General features: G+C 44.7%; 4 protein-coding genes across 6 annotated transcripts in view; 3 read left to right on the top strand and 1 right to left on the bottom strand.

The window, feature by feature from the left end:
- Positions 1–437: 437 nt before the first annotated feature.
- LOC139667521 (lipopolysaccharide-induced tumor necrosis factor-alpha factor homolog) lies at positions 438–3,844 on the top strand. 2 transcript variants are annotated; one of them, XM_071547007.1, is made up of 5 exons: positions 438–513; positions 1,624–1,789; positions 1,898–2,005; positions 2,184–2,385; positions 2,584–3,844. In XM_071547007.1, the coding sequence occupies exons 1-5, from the start codon at positions 451–453 to the stop codon at positions 2,687–2,689; spliced, it is 645 nt and encodes a 214-aa protein (XP_071403108.1). In that variant the 5' UTR covers positions 438–450; the 3' UTR covers positions 2,690–3,844. The 2 variants fall into 2 exon arrangements, with proteins under 2 accessions (XP_071403108.1, XP_071403109.1); XM_071547008.1 differs by lacking the exon at positions 438–513 and adding an exon at positions 532–641.
- Positions 3,845–4,343: 499 nt separating this feature from the next.
- On the top strand, positions 4,344–9,021 carry LOC139667515 (protein disulfide-isomerase). Its single transcript, XM_071546996.1, has 11 exons — positions 4,344–4,524; positions 4,792–4,992; positions 5,193–5,317; positions 5,428–5,565; positions 5,754–5,861; positions 6,624–6,749; positions 6,947–7,144; positions 7,283–7,403; positions 7,529–7,710; positions 8,431–8,520; positions 8,672–9,021. Exons 1-11 carry the CDS (start codon positions 4,344–4,346, stop codon positions 8,753–8,755), a joined length of 1,554 nt encoding a protein of 517 aa, XP_071403097.1. The 3' UTR covers positions 8,756–9,021.
- A 795-nt stretch (positions 9,022–9,816) lies between these two features.
- On the top strand, positions 9,817–13,730 carry LOC139667516 (synaptogyrin-1-like). 2 transcript variants are annotated; one of them, XM_071546999.1, is made up of 4 exons: positions 9,817–9,923; positions 11,313–11,547; positions 11,707–11,852; positions 12,719–13,730. In XM_071546999.1, exons 1-4 carry the CDS (start codon positions 9,819–9,821, stop codon positions 12,944–12,946), a joined length of 714 nt encoding a protein of 237 aa, XP_071403100.1. In that variant the 5' UTR covers positions 9,817–9,818; the 3' UTR covers positions 12,947–13,730. The 2 variants fall into 2 exon arrangements, with proteins under 2 accessions (XP_071403100.1, XP_071403099.1); XM_071546998.1 differs by having other exon boundaries at positions 9,819–9,923; positions 11,969–12,783.
- Positions 13,731–15,933: 2,203 nt separating this feature from the next.
- The window catches only part of LOC139667519 (voltage-dependent T-type calcium channel subunit alpha-1H-like), a 27,540-nt gene continuing 22,300 nt past the window's right edge, over positions 15,934–21,173 (bottom strand). The window contains exons 25-35 of the mRNA XM_071547002.1: positions 20,656–20,807; positions 20,374–20,483; positions 20,083–20,216; positions 19,894–19,964; positions 19,552–19,630; positions 19,143–19,264; positions 18,421–18,693; positions 18,169–18,319; positions 17,059–17,470; positions 16,830–16,998; positions 15,934–16,644 (exon numbers count right to left, since the gene is read on the bottom strand). Coding sequence (XP_071403103.1) covers positions 15,934–16,644; positions 16,830–16,998; positions 17,059–17,470; positions 18,169–18,319; positions 18,421–18,693; positions 19,143–19,264; positions 19,552–19,630; positions 19,894–19,964; positions 20,083–20,216; positions 20,374–20,483; positions 20,656–20,807 — 2,384 coding nt within the window. The remainder of the gene's footprint in view (positions 16,645–16,829; positions 16,999–17,058; positions 17,471–18,168; positions 18,320–18,420; positions 18,694–19,142; positions 19,265–19,551; positions 19,631–19,893; positions 19,965–20,082; positions 20,217–20,373; positions 20,484–20,655; positions 20,808–21,173) is intronic.

A 21,173-nucleotide genomic window follows, 5' to 3' on the forward strand; every position in this document is an offset into this window, starting at 1 on the left:
CAATGGGGCCTGAGGTTTTCCAGAAGTATGAGGTGAAAACCAGCTCCGTCATGCTCTTCAAAAAGGTTTGGCCTATTAGGGAAACAGGTGAAGAAGGGAGAAACGCACAAGGACATAATTAAGGTTTGTTTTGTATGAGGGAAATAGATAAAGAAGATAGGTTTGTATGGGGAAAACAGGTAAAGAAGGTAGGACTCCATGAGGGAAACAGGTAAAGACGGAAGGTTTGTATGAGGGAAACAGGTAAAGAGGGTTGGTTCATATGAAGGAAACAGGTAAACACAGTAGGACTGTATGAGGGACACAGGTAAAGGTTGGTTTGTATGAGGGGAAACAGGTATACAAGGTTGGACTGCACGAGGGAAACAGAAATAGCAGGGAGGACCGTATGAGGGAAGTGAAGAGATACATGTTTCTCATTCCAGAGTGAAACAGGTTCAGCAGGCTGTGATGTCAGGACTGCCACCAACATGGGAAGTGTTTCTGTCAGCTGAGTTTCCTCATTTGTCTAAGGTAAGACCACTGTTTTGATATCTCACATATATCACACAGTTTCATTTGTGAGGTTGAGTACTACATGTCGCGTATTTACAGTTTGTATATGGCGGAGACAGATCTATACTTGTTTGGATCAGATACAGGTGGGTCTTGCTTGCTTACGTAAGAGAAAAGTCCCATGTGAACGTCTCTGGACCAGGATAATTAGCTACACACTGTAGTTACGCCACTTTAATGTCTGTGAGTTTTAGGCAGAGTGCGATAGAAGTGATGTAGTGACTCATACATTTCTCTTGAGGTGCAGGTGGTGAGGTGGAACTGCATGATTCACAGATTTGTTGTGGTGCCATTTCTTAATGAGAGTGCTCAGCATTACACAATGACACATTTTACACTGCTATTTGAATTTATGCATGTTTAACTGGGCAGCTGACAGCAGCTGATTTCTAGGACTGACTCACATATTTGAATATGTAAATAACTATGCAAATCACATAACAAATGAGATACAAAGTGTTATATATTGAATGGAAGTCCATGATCTCGTCTATTTCTTGATGTTGATCAATATGCACTGCTCTGGATTATTTAAGTTTACTTATTCTATACAGTAAGTAATACCAAATTGGGACATGACACCACTTGCTATATTAAGTCCCATATTTTTGGAGTAAGTTTCATATTTTAACTCTGAAAGTAATTGAAAGTAACGCAGTGACCAGAGCATACTGCTCTGGTCAAGGTTTAGACTGGTAAATACACAATGGTTTCAATTGTAGCTCGCTGCTGCTGTTTAATCTATAGAAGTTGAGGAGTCATTCCCAGTGACTCCCACAATTAGAATCACAGTTGGAATCGACTCTAGAGATTTGGGATTTGTGCACCAACATGGACAACTGCTCTAACTACAGGGAGGCTGGGGGCTGGGATATTCAAATTACATTCAAATTACTTATTTATTGCTGATTTGTTGACAAACACTGGGCTGGATCCCAGTTAGGAACTATGGTAAAATGGCAATGACTACATGTTTAGGCTTACAAGGTGTGAACCTGGCACTGTGTGTTTTGTGTGGTGTATGAAGGTCTGCATCAGACCTCTGTCTCTCCTCGTCTTTATCGGCAGCACCCTGTTTTGTTTGATGATCTCCTGATGGACCCTCCGTCTTACGATGAGGCCAGTTGCCACCCTCCCGCTCTGGACACAGGGGCATTCACCATCTCCCCTCCCCCTCCCTATGATGGGCCCCTTGCATCGCCACCCACACCCCCTCCCAGCTATGGAGAAGCAGGTATTGTCTCTCTATCTCTCTCTCTCTGCCAAGATACCTTAAGTTGCAGTGTAATTTCCTTATACTGTGGCCTGCATGGGTTATTGCTGAAGTGTGTGCCTTTTGTAGTTAACCTGCAACCAGATCTTTTCCCTGTCCTGACTCCGCCCACAATGCCAACTGCTGTGACCTCACCCCCGCAGCAGACTGGATACATCATCCATCAATCAACACAAAGTAATAGGACTACACCTTTATTTTTCCTCTAAATGTTACATATAGAAACCAACCAAAACAACACTGAATTTGCTTCTCTCTTTATCCTGTTCTCTCCTCTCCTCCTCCTCCACCCCTCCTCTGTCTCCCTCCATCTTTCATGTCTCTCTCTCTCTCTCTCTCTCTCTCTGCCTGCCAGTTGGAATAATAGAGTCAGTAGAGAGCAGGCAGCAGAGAGCGAACCCAACAGTAGTGGTGGTCCAGCCGCAGCCCATATCCACACTGGGAGACGGCCCCGGTGTGATACTGTGCCCCTACTGCCACCAAGTTGTCACTACTAAAGTTTCATATGTTCCTGGGAGGGCTGCCTGGTGCATGTGTATACTCTTCACAGTGATGGGGTGAGAGGATCACACACACACACACACACACACACACACAGACCATCTAGTATCTCTTTAATGTCAGAATGCCACTGATTCTTCTCTATGTATTTAATTTGTGTGTGTGTGTGTGTGTGTGTGTGTGTGTGTGTGTGTGTGTGTGTGTGTGTGTGTGTGAATGTGTGTGTGTGTGTGTGTGTGTGAATGTGTGTTTAGGTTGGTCTGTGGCTGCTGTCTGATCCCATTCATGGCACATGGAATGCAAGACGCATATCACTCCTGCCCACATTGCCAAAACCACGTGCACGTATACACCAGATGATGATAGGATACTGTAAATAATGCCCCCGTCCCACCCAATCACACCAACATTATTTTTCTTATCACGGTCCGTCCCTGAGGAGTTCAGATCTACTAAATGTTTTTGAGGTTTGGCAAACTGGAAGGTTCTGATCTCTGAACCAGGCACTCAAGCATTTCTAAAAATATGGAAGAAAACCAGGCAAAGCTAGACTTTTGCACTTTTAGCCTAAGCATGTATTTTGAGTTGTAGAGCGAGGAGATTAATCAAAGTATTCATTCCATGCATAAGACAGAAAACACCTAGTAACACCTAGTAAAAGCTTGTTCTTATCTCTCAACCTGTGCCAAATCTTTTGCTCTACAACATTACATTGCACTGAGGAATGGCTGCATTATGACTGATGAAAAGAGAGAGGGAAGGGAGGACATTTATGATGAAGTGGATGATGTCCAGGCCAAAGATCAAAGGCATAGCAAGAGAAAGTGTAATTAAGATTATTTTTCTCATGACTCATGATCACTTTATTTTGATAACATTCAGAAATGTAAAAGTAGCAATGGCCAATGCTCTTTAAATTTCATATTTAATTCAGTGATAAAGGGGGCAAGGCATGGATATTTCAGTAGAAATGTTTTTCTTCATTACAGCAAACAAAGCCGAAAGGAAATGTAGGCTATAATTTATTCTTCTGTGCAGTTCATCTTTAAGTAATTTTTTAGGCATAATTAGGTATAGGACATATTTATAACTTCAGTCAACAGAGCTCAGCACATCCTATATCCAAATATTACTTTCCAAATATCATTACATGCATCATAAAATAGCCTTTGCATTATTTTGCAACAGAAAAACAAGCAGTAGAACTGACAGAAAAGATCTGAAAACAAATGTTAAGGAGAGAGGCTTTTTGTCTTGTCATGGTATAGTAGTGAATTGCACCCTTCTTAGTAGACTGGGTGAAGGAGAGGAGAGCAGGGCAGATCCAGTACTGCTGGGTGTTTGCAGCTGTCTGATCAATGATTCCTGACTGATCAATGCACCTTTGTTTTCCCTATTGTTGTAATGATGTGTAATGCTCTGTTTCCTTGCCAAGTTGGACTCAACTTCTGCTATTTTACTCCAAAATATTGTTACTATCATTTATCATTCTATCATGTTGATAGGAAAATAAAACGTGTCTTAATTACTTTGACAAAGTCCTAAGCTTATTTTATTTTTCTTTCACCTTACTAACACCTGTGCAAGGGGGTGAATTCGGTGTGAGTGAATTAGTGTGTATGTGCATGCATGTGTATTAGTGCTTGTGAGTGTGTGTGTGTGTGTGTGTGTGTGTGTGTGTGTGTGTGTGCGTGCTTTTGTGTTTGCATTTGACCTTGTTGAGCCAAATAGTATAAGGCAAAGGGCAAAGTGATATTAGTGATATGCGTGATATGAACAGCAGCCAATAGCAGAGATACAGCAGGGCTCAGATAGGAGAGTTAATCAGCTACAGACTGGTGGGCCAAGCACGGCAGATAACAATGGCATTCACAACTACCAGCTCAGCACTGACACACATACACACACACACACACACACACACACTTATCAGACCTTCCTTTCACCACCCCCTCCATGCCTTCCTGTCAAGCCTGTTCCAGCATTCAATTTGTCAGTCTGTGGGTAAACCAACATGAGGACACTGTTGCTACTGGGGGTGACGGCCTTCTGTCTGTGCGTGTGCGTCTCCGCTGACACACAGCCTGAGCAACAGGGAGACAAATCAATCCCTGAGAAAGATGGAGTTTTACAGCTGAAGAAAGGAAACTTCAACAGAGCGCTGAGAAAACACAAGCAGCTGCTTGTTCACTTTTGTAAGTTACAACAGAGACTCACACTGCTTGATCTTGATCTGCATGTTTACAGTAATATAATACATGCAACTGACAGTGTTTTGCATAGCCATCATAAAGATAATTAAATGCTTTGTAATTATCTTCTTTGGTGGTTCAGCAACTGCCAGTGACTGCACAGATGATTATAATCACAATCAAAATGATTTTTTCCAATGTAGCTACCAAACATTGCAGCATATTATTATTATTATTATTATATGTTTGTTTCTGTGTGTGTGTGTGTAGACGCACCGCTGTCTGGAGATGGCCATCGTGTGTCAGCAGCTTTCGAAGGTGCCGCTGCAGAGCTCCAGGGGTCAGAGGTCAGACTGGCCATGGTTGATGTCTCTAAGGAGAAGGACCTGGCAAAAGACCTGAACGCGACGGGCCCGCCCATACTCAGGCTGTACCTGTCTGGAGACAAACACAACCCAGTGCCCTGTCCCGGTACACACGAAGCCTAATACATGATTTATACATGTCATACCTATAGGAAGCTCATATCAGCATGGGTTTATGGAGTTGTAGTTTATCTCTTGTTTAAGAACTACAGCCTTGTAATATTAACTGAACTGTTGAATCCCACTTGGTTTGGGTCTGAGGTAAAATGTTAAAGGTTAATTGTTACTTTTCTGCATTGTGATTAGTTCCGCAGAACACTGCCTCCATTTTGACCTGGCTGAAGAGGAGGGCGGGGTCTGCTGCTGACCTCGTCACTGATCTTAGCCAATCAGAAAACTCAGAGGAACTGCGAGTGGTGGGATTCTTCAAGGTGAGTGGCTGCTCTTTGATTTTTCCTTCTCTTCTCATTGGTGTCAACTCGACTTAAGTTTATGAATAATAATAGTGTGTGTGTGTGTGTGTGTGTGTGTGTGTGTGTAGGACCTGGACCACGACTACGTCCAGGTGTTCTACGCCACAGCGGTTGACCTTCCTGACGTTAGCTTTGCTGTGACCCAGAACAAAGAGCTCATCGGCAAATATGACATCACACATGATGTTGTACTGCTGCTCAGAAAGGTACCACACACACAATACACACTCATTGTGTCCCTTTATACCTCAAATATGGCAAAGTAATCTGAAAGTAACACTGCACACACACGTCACTTTAAGCAACTGAGAAACACTTGTACACTTGGCTATAAAAGTTAAAACTGTGTGTGTGTGTGTGTGTGTGTGTGTGTGTGCCTGTCTGTCTGGTGCAGTCTAAGCTCATCCAGGCATACAAAATGACCCCTCAGACATCTAAGGAGGAGCTGATGATCTTCATCACTGTCTACCAGATGGAGCCTGTCACTGAGTACAATGGACAGGTACAGAATATCACATGTATCACAGAAAAACACAGGAACAGCAGTTTGGAACAGTGTGTTTTTTGTGTCTCTAGTGTGTTAAATCATGAGATGGGTTACTTATCCTTCAGATGCAGCTACGGTCATATAGTTAATATAGTTTTTATTTGTTGTTACTGCTTCATTTGTCATCTTTTATTTGATGTAAACCCATGGAAGGACAAATGCCTCTTTGCATGAATATTAAAAGTAGGAGGTTCTCTTACAAATTAGGCTAAACATTTTATTTGGTTAATTTGGCTCCATATTTGAAGTTTACATCACATTGTATCGTATCGTATTATATTGTATTGTATCACTTTCTTGTCTAACATATTTACTATTGGCAATATTTATTTCTGTGTGGACTCAACTTCCACATTCTACACTGTACCTTGAATGGCCTCGTCTGCTGTAAAAAATTTTTAAAGAAAAACAAATACAGCAAGACAAAAATAAAAGTGGAAATTTACTAGAGATGGCTTTTTCATACAGTTTCTGTTAAGGGAACCACTGTGGCAACATACTGTACAAGGGGTTAGTAAGAGTAAGCACCTTGTCAAATCTCCAAGGGCAAGCCACATAGCAGCACAGCTTGGATTCGATTCAACATAGCAGTGATACTGTGTTTGCACCTGCTAAAAGCACGTTTCAACATACAAGGTCCGAGAGAATGCAAACTGCTCGTATATTTACCATAGTTAATCATATATTGTTAATAGATTAGGTTTCTCTCTCCTCCAGACAGCCACTCAGATCTTAACATCCCCCGTGTTACACCACGCCCTCCTCTTTGCCAACAAAAGCTCAGAGGACTTCAAAGGGATCCACTCTGCCTTCTACAGTGCTGCAGAAAACTTCAGGCTGAAGGTAGCAACTACATACACACACACACACACACACACACACACACTAAGACTGACAGAATGAATTGATTAATTCAAACAGAGAAAGCATTGGTGTTGCAGCACATTTTAGGATGACCTTGTTTCTGTCCACTTGCAAGCTGCTGGAGTACTTCACCTGTGTGTGTGTGTGTGTGTGTGTGTGTGTGTGTGTGTGTGTAGGTGTTGTTCGTGTTTGTGAACGTGGATGAGCCTCGTAATGGAAGGCTGCTGGAGTACTTCCGGGTTCGGGAGGCCGAGGCTCCTCTCGTCCGGTTGGTCAACCTGACAGACCATGTGACCTACCACCTTCCCTCGGACAGTCTGGACACGGAGACCATAAAAAAATTCTGTCAAACCTACCTGGAAGGCAAGGCTAAGGTACTTTTTACTCACACTGCACACCTAGACAGTATGATAAATAATAAAGGAATGTTCGGATTTAAACATTGTGGGTGTGTGTGTGTGTGTGTGTGTGTGTGTGTGTGTGTGTGTGTGTGTGTGTGTGTGTACTTGTAGCCTAAAATGCAGAGTGAGCCGATACCTGAAGGCTGGGACACACAGCTGGTGAAGGAGCTGGTGGGAGTGACCCTGGAGAAAGTTGCCTTCAACCCCGACAAGACTGTCTTTGTCATGTTATGTATGTAAACACACTTTTCACACACACTCTTGTATTCATTTTCACACATCATACACTCAATCCAATTGTACTGTCTATGTTTGCGTATGTCTGTGTGTGTGTGTGTGTGTGTGTGTGTCTTTCAGACCTCCCCTACAGTCAGAGGTCCCGCTCTCTGTTCCCACTGTGGGAGGAGCTTGCCAAGGCCTTCCAGCAGCGAGAGGATGTGGTCATCGCTCGCATCGATGCCTCGGCCAATGACATCAACCTGTCCATACAGGAGTCTTACCCATCGCTCTGCCTCTTCCCTGCACTGTTTGCTGAGAGGGTAAGCCACGCCCCCTGGAACCAGCATGTTGGGGTTTTATTCAGGGTTGGGCAATATGGTTGAAATCAATATCATGTATGTTAAATAATCAAATTAATGTTCATCCCATTGAACTGAATGGTAATGTTAGGTGTGATGTCAAACAAAACAGACATTTTTAAATAATATTCCTACCATAGCTCATTTTGTCAGAGCTTTTAAATACAATTTGCTTGTTATCATCAATTTAGACAGCAGAATTTTGTGTCACGATATCCCAAAAACACCACATCGTCACAATACGAATCCACTGAAAGATGATCAAAAATAGTATTGAATTATCGCCCACGGTTTTATGTACTAACTTTGTTATTTGTTTTTCCTATTTTTTAATATTTGATTTGTTGTTTTTTTCATATGCGATTATTTGGTCCTCCTAGTCTCAAAACATGAACTTATTTTGGATGTTCACAAACATCAGCACAGTTTAGACACTGCTGTTGCTAAATTAAATATATGATATATCAGAAACAAAAACACATGCTAAATGAGGATAATTTGCACTAAATTTCTAATATATCCTTATGAGTCCTATTCACTGAGACCAAGGAACCAACTGATTATCAAATGAAAATTAAAAAATAAAAGGAATTATATCTGTTCACCCTGGCTTTATGGGGGAAACTGGACATATACTGTATACAGCATTGTGATAATGTGTGGTATCTGTGTGTCTGTCAGATGGTGATTTACACTGGCAAGCGGACAGTGAAGGACCTGGTTAAGTTTGTAGATAAAGAGATGGAGAAAGCCAAAAAAGCCAGAGTGAAGGTAAATTGTCTCCCTCAGCACCTGCCACACACACCAACACTGCAATGGGTTGTATTTGTGTTTTGTGTGTGTGTGTGTGTGTGTGTGTTTGTGTGTTTCAAATGATCCACTTATTTTAAGAGCTATCTTTTCTTCTTTTTCTATTTTTCAGGAGGATGAAGATAGGAAGAAGTACATTGAGGCTATGAAAGCTGAAGATGCAAAAAAGGCCAACGAAACCAAAGATGAGCTCTAACACACACAAAGAGGGTGCAGAGAGAGAGAGAGAGAGAGAGAGACTGTGGGTGCTAGTGTCCTTGGCTCTGGGTTTAAGCGGGGCGAAAGGGCTCCTACATCATTTTTGTCAGCTATTCTCATAAAGTCATCAAATTTCGTTTTGTCCAGGCCCATGGAGAAAACCTGACGGGGTTTGTTTGTGTGTGTGTGCGCGCGTGTGTGTGTGTGTGTGTCATACCTTTTCTGTACTTTGCCAATTGAGCTACTTTCTGAACAAGGAACTGGTTTTATCCAATCAACTGCAGGCTGTCATTAACCACCTGCCAACCAGATCCAATAAAGTCTTCATTTCAAAACCTGACGATTGTAAGGTTTTTCATTTACTTAAACCTCAATATCAGTGTAATGTTGATCTTGGGAATTCAGACTTAAAGCAGTGTGATGTTGGCTTAAACTAAATTGCAATGACTGTGGCGACAAAAACCCTTACATGCAAAACTTTAAGATAGCATACAGACACATAGATCAAAAAATGATACCACAGGAAATCCTATAGTAATACCAGGAGATTAAAAAATAGGCTACGAAAATATTACAATAAAATCACTACAAACACACAATAAGCGCCTGTATAGGATATGGTAGGAATATGATAGTGACACAAGCAGATAAAAAATAGGCATACCATAAGATCATTAAAAACTCACTAAGTTACAGACCAAGTCACGATAATACCTAGGCTATATGAATATTATAGGAATAGCCTTGTAATTTCTTGTTAGGGGAGAAAAGAAAGAAAATATTCCTTATTGGCTTAGGATGTCGGAAACATAATGAACACGAGGATGATTTTTAAAGCATCACACCATATACTAATGGTGTTAATTAATCACACTGAATTTAAAACCATAATGAGTGTTCATAGTTAAGTCCGAAGTCTAGTCCGTGTACCCGCGCTGCTCCGAGTGACGCGGTGTGACTTCACACCGAGGCTGGAGGAAGACGCCGCCGCTCCGCTCATCTCTCCGCCGTGACGACCGTCCTCTCTCACCCCGCCGCCAGGCAGCAGAAACCCCGGAGGGATGGAGCCAGCGGGCGCGTACGGCGCCGGGAAGGCCGGGAGCGCCACCTTCGATCCTGTCGCCTTCTTCACGCATCCCCGGACCATCCTCAGACTGCTGTCTTGGGTAAGCCTCTGCAATGTATGTGTTACAAGCAATAGACAGGCCTACCTGCGCCCCCCCCCCCCTCTCTCTCTCTCTCTGTCTCTCACTCTCATTCTCTCTCTAGGTCTCTCTCCCTCTCTTTCTCTGCTCGTGTGTTTTTATCCAGGTTAGATATTTCTACAAGGCACAGTAGCCTCGAGTTAAAGCATATCTGATATTGTGCTATTATTTTCCGCTCCCCGCGATATTAGCACCTCCGTCTTATAGACAGAAAATACATTTCAGTGATGCAGCCTGCAGGCTGGAGCTGCACGAGAAGCGTCCGATTAGGCTACCATATGTTCACCCAGAGCCCCTTTGTGTCACCAACACGAGATTAATATGAGCGATTTGGATACAACTGCACCCCAACCAGGGTCTAACCCCGCTCTTTATCCTCTCCCCGCTGTGGTGCTGTGTGTCTCTGTATAGCAATTATTGTACAGGAAAGACTCATGGAGATATTTGGATTTTAAGGATGTCAAGGATGTATAGCAAGTTTAACACATGCACACAAATTGACAGCTCTCTCTCTCTCTCTCTCTCTCTCTCTCTCTCTCTCTCTGTCTCTCTGTCTCTCACTCAATTGAGTTCAGTTCAATTCAAACAGGCTTTATTGGTAGGACAAAACACTATGTGTTGCCAAAGCATTTGCAAGGAATATATGTGGTAATGGCACAAACAATATTGAACACGGATAAACTGAGAACATTAAAGTAACTTTAATCATTTTTAAATAAAATGATAGGATCATTCTACAGCAGTTCATGACTCGTAACTGATCATATCCATTCTCGGAAACTTGTTGTCTTTATTTGCATATTGCACAACATAACAGAATAGCACAGCCTAGCCTCTCTCTGAGGTTATGGCAAGCCGTGACATATTTAGCAGCCAACGTCATTGGCCTTTCATCCTCACCCAACACTATTGATAACTTTTGTTTTTCTGACAGGGAGGTAAAATTAGGAAATATTTCTTGACATTTAGGGTAGAAAGTGTCCTTTGTGTGGTTATATTTGGTCTCTCTCTCTGTCTCTGTCTCTCTCTCTCTTATAGACACATGCACACACACACTCCTAAATAGAAGCACAGCATGTGTTGGTGTTTGTGTTCATTTGGATTTGTGTGTGTGTGTGTGTGTGTGTGTGTGTGTGTGTGAGTGCATGCTTGCACGTACATACGCATATGTGGAATGTAAGGTATTCATATATATGAATATATATATATATACATATGTGTGAGTTAATTCTAGCCTACCTGTCAGATAATAAGCAACCAACAGCTATTTTTCTACTGTGCTCGTCCCTCTCTCGGCTCTTCTCGCCTCGGCTCTTCTCGCCCCTCTCCCTCTTGTCTTCACCCCTGCAGGTTTTCTCCATGGTGGTGTTCAGCTGTATCGTGAATGAGGGGTACATCAACATCGGAAGTGAGCGATTGCTCTGCGTCTTCAACAACAACGCCGATGCCTGTAACTATGGTGTTACTGTGGGCGTGGCCTGTTTCCTGGGCAGCATCTGCTTCATGATTCTGGACATTTACTTTCCTACCATCAGCAGTGTCAGGGACAGACGGCGCGCTGTCCTCCTGGACTTGATCTTCTCTGGTACACACACACACATTAACAGACACACACATACACACACACGCACACTCACACACATCATGGCCTACACATGTAGTTGCAGCTACCTAAACACACATACTTTTAGCTACCTATAGGCTACTCAAAGGTCTGACTCCTCCTCCTCTGTCCTGCCTCCAGCCTCGGCCAGCTTCCTGTGGTTCGTCGGCTTCTGTTTTCTGGCCAATCAGTGGCAGGCAACGTCTCCAGATGAACTGCCATTGGCCCAGGGCTCCGACGCTGCCAGAGCCACCATCGCTTTCTGCTTCTTCTCCATCCTCACCTGGGTCTGTATGTTTCTGTTTCTGTTTCTGTGGATGTGGTTGTATGTGTGTGTACGTGTGTGTGTGTGTCTGACCAGTGTCATATGTGTGTCTGACCACTGTGTATGTGTGTATTCCAGGTCTATCAGTGTCTGCTGGCAATGAACAGATTTAAGGACATTGCCTTCATGGAGGACAAGCTGAGGCTGCTGCCCAGGACTCCTCCCACCCTGTCGCTAGTCTAACACATTCTTTCACACACACACTGAGTCTGACCTCTGTCTATGTTAACAGCTGATTGAGGGCATATCTGAACCTAACACTGCGATATTTTGGGCAGTGTCACGTTTGTTTCACTGTTACAAAGTCGACTGAGTTATCGAGTTGGGGGGTTGGCAGTCGTCACAAAGCCATAAGAGTGTTCGCTTCTCTTGGATTAGTACTCGGGCAGTGTGTGAGTTCCTTTGTGGTTAATCTGCTTTTATTATAATGCGTGAAGGTCCATGAAGCGCACTGTCATAAACTGTCCCGATGGCATTGCTCATGCAGTCACAAGCTCTCTGAAAGAAACTGAATTACCATCCATAGGTAAACTGTTAAAAACCATCTTAACACCAAGCTCATAGCAGCCATGGATCTTACTGCCAGAGGATTTGGAGAAGTTAAGCTGTAGCTGCTTGTTTCTTCTAGCTTCCTTCCTTCTTTTTTGTGTAACTGTACTTATAACCAAGCTGTGTGTGTGTGCAGATATGTGATTGTGTAACAGTAATCATGTGGTGCTAATGCAAATAAGTGTGCTACTAGCAGGCTCTGCTAATGCTGTGCGTGTGTGTATGTGTGTGTGTCTGTCTGTGTGTGTGTGTGCGCGTGTATGTGCATGTTACTAACAGGCTGTGCTGACGCTGAGCGCATTGCGGCGCTTCTTATCCGGCACCAACATGGCCCTGTTCACATGGCAACACCTGGACCCCGCCCCCAGCAACGCTCGAGCGACACCTTACCCCATCGCCAACGGAGCCACCATAGTAACCACCAACCCCTATCAAGCCCCGCCCTTCACTGAAACCCTGGACCCCCAGAAACTCACACAGCAAAGACCCATGGCTCCTGCCTTCTAAGAGCGGAGAGAGAGAGAGAGAGATAGAGAGATAGATAGAAAGAGAGAGAGAGAGAGAAGGTAGAGGTGTGAGGTGAGCTGACATCACATGCAGCACGAGCATGGAGTACTTCCTGCTTGTTGTTTAGTGGGTTTCATCCTCTCCTGGGATTGGCAGAATTTGGGTCAGGTGATGTAAGATCTATTTTCACCATGGCAACTGCTGGCTCAGCTTAGTCAGCTTAGAATATTGTAACCCTCTGTGTCAGAATACTGTCTTCTGTTCATACACACACAGATATTACGCAAACACGGATGCACACTCACACCTGGAAACACGCACACATGCACACCTAGAAACACACTCACACGCACACACACACACACACACACACACCTTGACCGCATGTTCATATGGTGAGGTGCAGATTATCATAGATATAGATCAGTGATGATGCTCCAGCTGCCTTATAAGGGGATTTAAGGTCTTTTGTGAAGGTAATATGGAGGGCTGTGAAGACGTCTGAAGCTGTGTAGCTCAGTTTAACATCATCTGCTTCTGTTTGCCTTTAGTCAGTCTGACCAATCACAAGCTGTCCTAGAGACCTGTGGGTTTCATTGGCCCAAACTGAGACAGACAGCTGGCTTGACCAATAGACTGGGAGCGAATGAGTCGTGGGAGAAGGACTCATAGAAATTGGGAGCATTTTCTTGGCAGAGAAATACAGGCAGGACAGCTTAATGCATTCTGAATGCTATAGTGTTTCAGTGTGAAATATTCATGTGATTAAATATTTTATTGTGATATGCTGAAGTGGAATAATGAAATATGAAAAATAAAATGTATCCACTACCACAACCACAACTGTGGGTCTGGCTTTGTCCACACCGTCTTGAAATCACTTCTTCCTACCTCCATCTAGCTGTAATGTGAGTCTCTTTTAATAGATTTATGTATTGAGACTGAGATCCAAGGATGTGATTAGCATATTAATCAGCATCCATTGGGGGGCCATAATTATGTTATGTAGAATTCATTAACAGCTGCAGCTATGTTGGCCTTATTTTTGGATTAAAACACTCACATGTGTTGAGGGACTACAGCCCTTTCTACTGTAGTTTTTATTTATATGGGGGGGAGGGGGGGACGACAAGGTTATAGAGTCGAAGGAAAGTCAGACAGAAAGTGGTTTTATTCCAGCACTGTCCAATCATGTTGCTGCAGGTTAGCTGACATCATTCCCTGCTTTACGGAATCGGCAGGAAGTGAAACATCACCATCAACATTATACATCATCATCAAAATCTACATCATCATCATATCATCATCATCCAAAATCATCATCATCATACATCACTGTCAACATCATCCATCCTCATCAACATCACCAGATAAACTGACATTCAAAAATGTAGAAATTCACCTATGTAGTTCTCATATCTTTGATGCTGTGTTAATAAAATATATTCTTAGCCATTTTCCTATAAAGTATTACAAGCCATAATATCACCTGAATAAGCCCTTCTATGCATCTGCCTCCCTCTGAACTGCAGCCCTGCATCCACACAATCTCATGCCTTCAAAAATCAGGAGAGATGGCCAGCTCCAGCACACTGCAACTCTAGACAGCAGGGGGCGATCTGACTCCGCAGTCGGCCTGCAGGTCTCTGATCACACACACTCACACTCACCTGTGTCTGAACTACCTCTACCCTGAGAATACTAAGACAGAGAAAGGGAAAGCGGAGGGGGAAAACTATTTGAGAGAGGGGAAACAAGAGGTGGGGCAGCTGTAAGAAAACTAAGCTGATTGAATTGAACATTCAGATGATGGGATAAGGAAAAGCGAGGTAGAGAAGACAAAAGCCTAGGTCACACTAGATGTCAGGGTGAGTCGGGGCTTTGGGGGGTGGGGGGCACTTGAACAGGCTCAAGACTGCCAACCCTGGCCCTTTTGACAAGATTTCTTCAAACATGTTTGATTTTGTCAGGCCAAGACGCACCAAGAATGAAATCTGAGAGCGATCCTGACAACAGCCAAAGGCAGTTTAGCTCAAGGGAGAAGAAAAAGAGAATTAACTGGATGAGAAGTCACTTTTAACAAGAACAACTCCCACTCAGACAGTTTACATTAGCAAGATTCCCAACTCCACTTGCTCTACTTTTGATAAATTGCTATACGTTTGGAGGAATAAATCTCATATAAAATGTGCCTGGATCAGGTATGCAGTTACAAATTAAGTAAAAGAAGTCTTGTACAAAATTCTTCATCAGTGTTAACTTTGTAATGACATAATTTCAAAATACATTTGCAATGTAAATATAAGCTGTAGCTTCTGTACCCTGAAAAACGGTGCACCTATTCTGTAGTTCACAAGCAAATTCTGGATGAATAATGGAAAACATTTTTGAATGACAGAATCAGGTAGTGTGTGATCTCTCTTCTTCGTGTGTGTGATGGCCACATTTGCCCCGTCGCCTAGTGTGAACAGCTTCCCGACGGGAAGGCCAGCAGACCAGTCGTTTAGCCTGAACTGCCCTCGCAACATTTGAGCTTCTTGTAGTGTGACCTAGGCTTAGGGTGCAAGGGAAGAGGATGAGAGTGAGGGCAGAAGGAATAGAGCAAGCAAGGGAAAGGGTTGAAAGGGTGTTTGAGTAAATATAGCTGAGGCGCTATGTCTGAACTAAAGCTAGGACTATGATAGAAGAAAAGGAAACGTCTTCTTGTGTGCATCTTGTGTGCAAATCAGCACAAGGGGAAAGTCTTTGAACACACACGCGCGCACACACGTACGGATGCATACACACACAAAGTCTGAGAGAACTCTGCTCACACACCCTGTGAAAAACCTTGTGATTGGATGGGAGGAGCTGAGGGGCAGGGCCTGAAACAGGATGCAGGTATTCTTCCTCCGTAAGATTGCGACTCCTGCCCCTCTCATGTGTTCAACCAGCACATTAAGCTCCTCCCCCTTAGAGAGTAGCCAGTCCTGCAACATTGAGTTTGCTTAGTCGTCCACAGAACTGCCCTCCGGTTGGTGGGGAGAGGGGGTTGTGGCGTCAAAGGACAGGGTTCGCCGTCTCAGCTCAACACTGCTGTCCATCAGCTGGGTTGCCATGGTAACAGGCTCCTCTCCCGGAGGCGGGCTCATCCTCTGCTTCCTGTTCCTGCCTGAAACCGGAGACACCGATTGGCTGAGACGGCTCCTGTGCTCCCCGGGGCCGGGAGTAAGGTGTCTGCTTTTGTGTGAGGAGCTCGGAGAAACTTGTGTCTGTGAGTGTGTGCGAACAGAACTGTTAATGCGACTGACTTCCTCGTCGGCGTCGTCTAACTGGGGGCCGGGGTCAGAGCCGGGGCTCGGGCCCGCCGCTCTGGAGGTGAAGAGCCCGGGGCCGGCTGACAGCGCTGCTTCAGGACCGGGAACCTGCAGACTGGACATGCTCTGGGGGCTGACGGGCCTCATCTCAGCGTCTGTCTCTGCCTGTGTATGACAGATGGTTTGTTCGGGTATAAGTTCTCGTCCGGTGGCCTCGCTGTGGCTCCGGCTGTGGCCTCTGCATGAGATCACCCTCTGGGGGTTTGTATATTTCAGCGTGTGTACGCTGGAGGAGCGCTGGCGTCGGGGGCTGGCAGAGACCGAGGGCACAGCGAGGTGGGACTCCCCGAGATCGTCAGCTGAACTGCAGCTCTGATCCAGTGAGTCATACCGCACAGCCTCCTGCAGACGGAACATATGCATACACACACACACACACACACACACACACACACACCCACGCACAGTTTTGATTGTATAATGGACTTGGGTTGTGTAAAGTGTGACAACATGTTATTCAACATGCTATATGAATAAGTTTGATTAATTAGTGTGAATAGAATAGAATAGAATAGACGTTAACATACCTGTCTCCTCAACTGTCTGCTGGCAATGCGGAAGGATCCTGGTCTCTGTGGGATTGAACTGTCTGGAATATAGGAGGGGCTTAGTTTGTTTCTATCTATACTGTCTTCAGGACTGAGCCAATGCGGAGACTGCCTGCTGGCGCTGTGGGTGGGACTCAGTGAGGACCGTCTGTCTATACTGTGGGCAGAACTAAGTTTCGGTCTGTCTCTGTTGTGCTCTGGATTAAGCCTGTATCCATCTATACTATGGGCAGAAATTAGTTTAGGTCTGTCGGTGTTGCAGTCTGGATTAAGCCGGTATCCATCTATACTATGAGCAGAAGTAAGTCTGTGTCTGTTTATGCTGTGGGCCGGACTAAGCCTGTATCCATCTATACTGTGAGATGAGTTAAGCCGATGTCTGTTTATTCTATGGGCTGGACTAAACCTGTATCCATCGATACTGTGGGCTGGACTGAGTCTGTGTGGGGTGGGTCTGCTGCTGGAGGGGGTGTGTCTGTCTAGGCTCTGCATGGGGCTGAGGTGTATGACGGGCCTGGAGCTGCGTCCCGACCCCAGTGAAGCATGGCTGAAGGAGGGCAACGCTCCTGGAACCTGCAGCAGCGAGCCGGCCCCGCTGGAGCCCAGCGACGACATGGAGCCTGGAGGTAGAGGGGCGTAGGTCAGAGACACAAAAACAGAAAAACAGAAAAATGCTACGGTATAGACCACTCAAGTGCTCATTTTCCCCAAAAATGTACAACTTCTTTCAATTTCTGGATCATAAAAGGAGTTTGTCTATGGATCAAATGAATGGAGAATTCCTTTCTCAGTGATCAGAATTCAAGCCCTTAGTATTTCCTATGTGTGAAAAATGATAGCATTTGGTATACAATACATGGGGGTCACGCATTTCAGGCGGCTATATGAACACACTCACGTAAGAGGATGATTTATTGTGATTTTTTAAAATTTGGCTTCAAAATTCAAAAACTCCATCCTCAACACAGAGGGATACGTACTGAGAAACCCAGGTTCAAAGGAAAAAAGCCTGTGTCACCACAGACTCCAGTAGGGACAATATTTTAAAACCTTGTGGGTTTTTTGAATGGTGAATTTTGGCTATGATCCGGAATTCTATTTTTGGGCTGAAGAAAGACGACACACTTGAGTGCTCTATTGTTAAAGCCTTTAACAACAGGGCCTCTTTGGGCCTTCCACACCGCATCTCAAATGCATAGTGCATAGTCATCTATCCGATCTCTGAAAGCAATAATATTTATAACAATTCATTTTTGTCTGTACTATAGTAAAAAATAGCACTATTCCCTAATTTGGCTGTGACGGTAAAACTGGTTACCTGAGTAGCTATAGCCGGAGTAGGCCTCATGGCCAATGGGAGGATAGGGGGAGCATCTGAGTGGCTGAATGTAGCTGTCGCTAGGGAGAGAAAGCATGCGTCCCATACTCAGCAGGTTGCCATGGGAACACTCCTCTTCCTCAATCTGCACCTGCCACCAAACACATAAGATCATCATCACTGTCACCGTTATTATCACCTCCACTCCCTTACACACAAATAAACACACACACACACACTCTCTGTCAGTACCTGGGCAGGTGTGTCTACATTTGGCCCTTGGTCTCCGCCCATAGACGCATTAGTGAGGCGCTGGTTGGCCTCCTCCCTCTCTCTCCTCTCATCTATCTCGTCCTGCAGCGCCTCCTTGTTGCTCTCCTCCAGGTGCTTCATCAGAACGGCCACAACCACGTTGACCAGCACAAACTGAGCCGTTAGAACGAAGGTGACAAAGTACATGGGAGAGATCAGCGGCAGGTAGGTCAGACAGTGGCGATCCTCCGGACGACAATCACGCAGTGTGTCCTGGATGGGTGAGAGGATCAGGGGGGTAAGATGAGAGGTGAGAGATAATGAAGCAATGAAGCAAATTGATGATAGAGAGAAGGGGGGCTCAGGTGATATCCTTGGGTATTTGTGCACTACATTGTACTTCCCCTCTTTTCCAACAGGGGGAGATGTTGATCCGAGCATGACAGACCTTGAGTCTCTCACAGAACAATAACACACCCTTGTAACCCTCGACTGTCAGCAGCTCTTAGTCTGTCAGGAAAAACACTGATCTGCTCTCTGCCTAATGCAACGCCTGTCTCATAACGGATGCTATGTGCCGCACACATGCACAGACACAAACATGGACTTCGGTGTGCTTCGTCCTCCCTTCATCCTCCTGGAAACTCAAAGTAAGATAGGTGTCCAAATGTGAAACACACACACACAAAAAGAGGAGAGAGAGAGAAAGAGAGAGAAATTACCTTCATAATTCCATTCCAGTTATCCCCAGTGGAGACCCTGAACAGCGTGAGGAAAGCCATACCAAAGTTGTCAAACGTAGCGTGGCGACTAAGACCCTCACATGGGTTTTCGTCCGAACACTCTGCAAAGAGGAGGAACAGAAAAAAAAAGTGTTAGATAAAAGAGAGAGGGAGGGGTGAGGAGTGGATTGGAGAGAGAGAGAGCTGAGTATAGATTAGAGCACTGATCAGAACATTGATATAATTGACATAATTAATGTATGCAACGTAACAAAATTAACGCCTGTTATGTAATTCATGGATATTTCATCAGTGTCAGCTGAGGCACACGCACGACACACGCACAAATCTGCACACACACTCACATACACACACACACACACACACGTACACGCACACACACACTAACCCAGTTTTCCAAAGAGCTCAACTCCCAGAGCAGCATAGATGAAGAACAGCAACATGAAGAGCAGACCCAGATTCCCCACCTAGACAGACATATTACATGCACACACAGATATATACAGTATATGATACATAGAAAAAACACGTATATGCCCAGAGAGACACAAACACACAAACAGATAAAAAGGGGCCATAGACAGAGACTACAAAGCTTTATTGCTCTTTGCTTAGTGCAATCTAGAACTTCAGAACCATCATGGAATCTGGAATTAAGTCATGTGGTTGTGCTCAGATTTTAGTTTGAGAAACGTTTATTTACTTTTTCAGCATCAGTATCACTTCTTACCTGGGGCAGAGCTTGCATCACCGTGTCCAATAGAGCTCTCATTCCCGTAGCCATCTTCAACAACTTCAACACTGAAACATTGTAATGGTGTTAGCTCTCGGCAGCCACACGCTGTGTTTGTGTGCGTGTGTGTGTGTTTGTGTGTGTGTGTGTGTGTGAGTGTGCGTGTGTGTGTGTGTGTGTGTGTACCTCGCGCTATCCTCAGGACTCTCATGATGCGTATGATGGTGGGGTTGATGGGCAGGGAAGCATTCAGGTCTATCTCCTCCAGTGTGATTCCCATAATGGACAACAACACAATGGCTAAGTCCAGCTGGTTCCACCTAGGCACAAACACCACACACACACACCAGATGCACACACACACACACACACACCACATGGACCACAAACCACACCACACACACACACACGCACAGCTTCAGTGTTTTTAAGGATAAACCTGTATGTTTGTGAGTGTCTGTGTATTCGTGTGACTACCTGTCTTTAAAAAAACGCCGCAGGCCAAAAGCGATGAGTTTGAGAATGGCCTCGATGACAAAAACCAGCGTGAAGACGTAATTGCAGTACTTGAGTATCTCCTCCAGGTACTGCGGGGCACACAGACACAGACACACTAGTGCTTAGCATGGCTACTGCAGTGCAGCACTGGATGCCTCAACTACTACTGCAACTCCACTGCACATACCACTGCAAGTACCACTGCATACCGCGTCATTACTATGGTTCTAGGACAGGTAGTGGTGTTGTTGCCATGGTTACCTGTGGCTGGTTGTAGTGCTCCATGCTCATGGTGAGGAGGTTTGTGAAGATGATGATGGTGATGAAGAGGTCCAGGTAGTGGCTGGTGCACACAGTGTGGATGGTTCGACGCAATGGGGAGTAGTCTGCGTAATATGGTTTCTCCTGGGCCCCTGCGCCACACACACACACACACACACACACACACAAACACACACACACACACACACACACACACACACACAATCATTAAAATGTTTCTGAAAGAAAAAATATGGTATGGGCTATGAAGTCACTGATGAGGTAGGTGCCAGCCAGCAAGTTGGTGTGTGCGTGACTCTGCATGTGTGTGTGTGTACAGATAAAAAGTGCCACCTCAGGAATTCAATCCTATCCATCACACACACACACACACTCCATGGCACCTCAAGGTGTCTTTGGGCAGAAACCCTCGCTGTCTGCTGCCAGACAGTTAACTGACTAGGAGGAAAGCACTACTGGAGATTACACTGCAGAGAGACAGAGAGAGAGAAAGACAG

Source organism: Centroberyx affinis, unplaced genomic scaffold (assembly GCF_046629955.1).
Source record: "Centroberyx affinis isolate AG114_WGS23_722 - 3 ecotype Tasmania unplaced genomic scaffold, CSIRO-AGI_Caff_v1 ptg005586l_1, whole genome shotgun sequence".
Lineage (NCBI taxonomy): Eukaryota > Metazoa > Chordata > Actinopteri > Beryciformes > Berycidae > Centroberyx > Centroberyx affinis.

Coding starts and splice junctions, on each gene's coding strand:
- LOC139667521 (XM_071547007.1), top strand. CDS start 451: ATGTCAGGACTGCCACCAACATGGGAAGTGTTTCTGTCAGCTGAGTTT. Junction 2,006..2,183: donor CATCCATCAATCAACACAAA/GTAATAGGACTA, acceptor TCTGCCTGCCAG/TTGGAATAATAGAGTCAGTA. Junction 2,386..2,583: donor ATACTCTTCACAGTGATGGG/GTGAGAGGATCA, acceptor ATGTGTGTTTAG/GTTGGTCTGTGGCTGCTGTC.
- LOC139667515 (XM_071546996.1), top strand. CDS start 4,344: ATGAGGACACTGTTGCTACTGGGGGTGACGGCCTTCTGTCTGTGCGTG. Junction 4,993..5,192: donor CAACCCAGTGCCCTGTCCCG/GTACACACGAAG, acceptor CATTGTGATTAG/TTCCGCAGAACACTGCCTCC. Junction 8,521..8,671: donor CCAAAAAAGCCAGAGTGAAG/GTAAATTGTCTC, acceptor TCTATTTTTCAG/GAGGATGAAGATAGGAAGAA.
- LOC139667516 (XM_071546999.1), top strand. CDS start 9,819: ATGGAGCCAGCGGGCGCGTACGGCGCCGGGAAGGCCGGGAGCGCCACC. Junction 9,924..11,312: donor TCCTCAGACTGCTGTCTTGG/GTAAGCCTCTGC, acceptor TCACCCCTGCAG/GTTTTCTCCATGGTGGTGTT. Junction 11,548..11,706: donor CCTGGACTTGATCTTCTCTG/GTACACACACAC, acceptor TCCTGCCTCCAG/CCTCGGCCAGCTTCCTGTGG.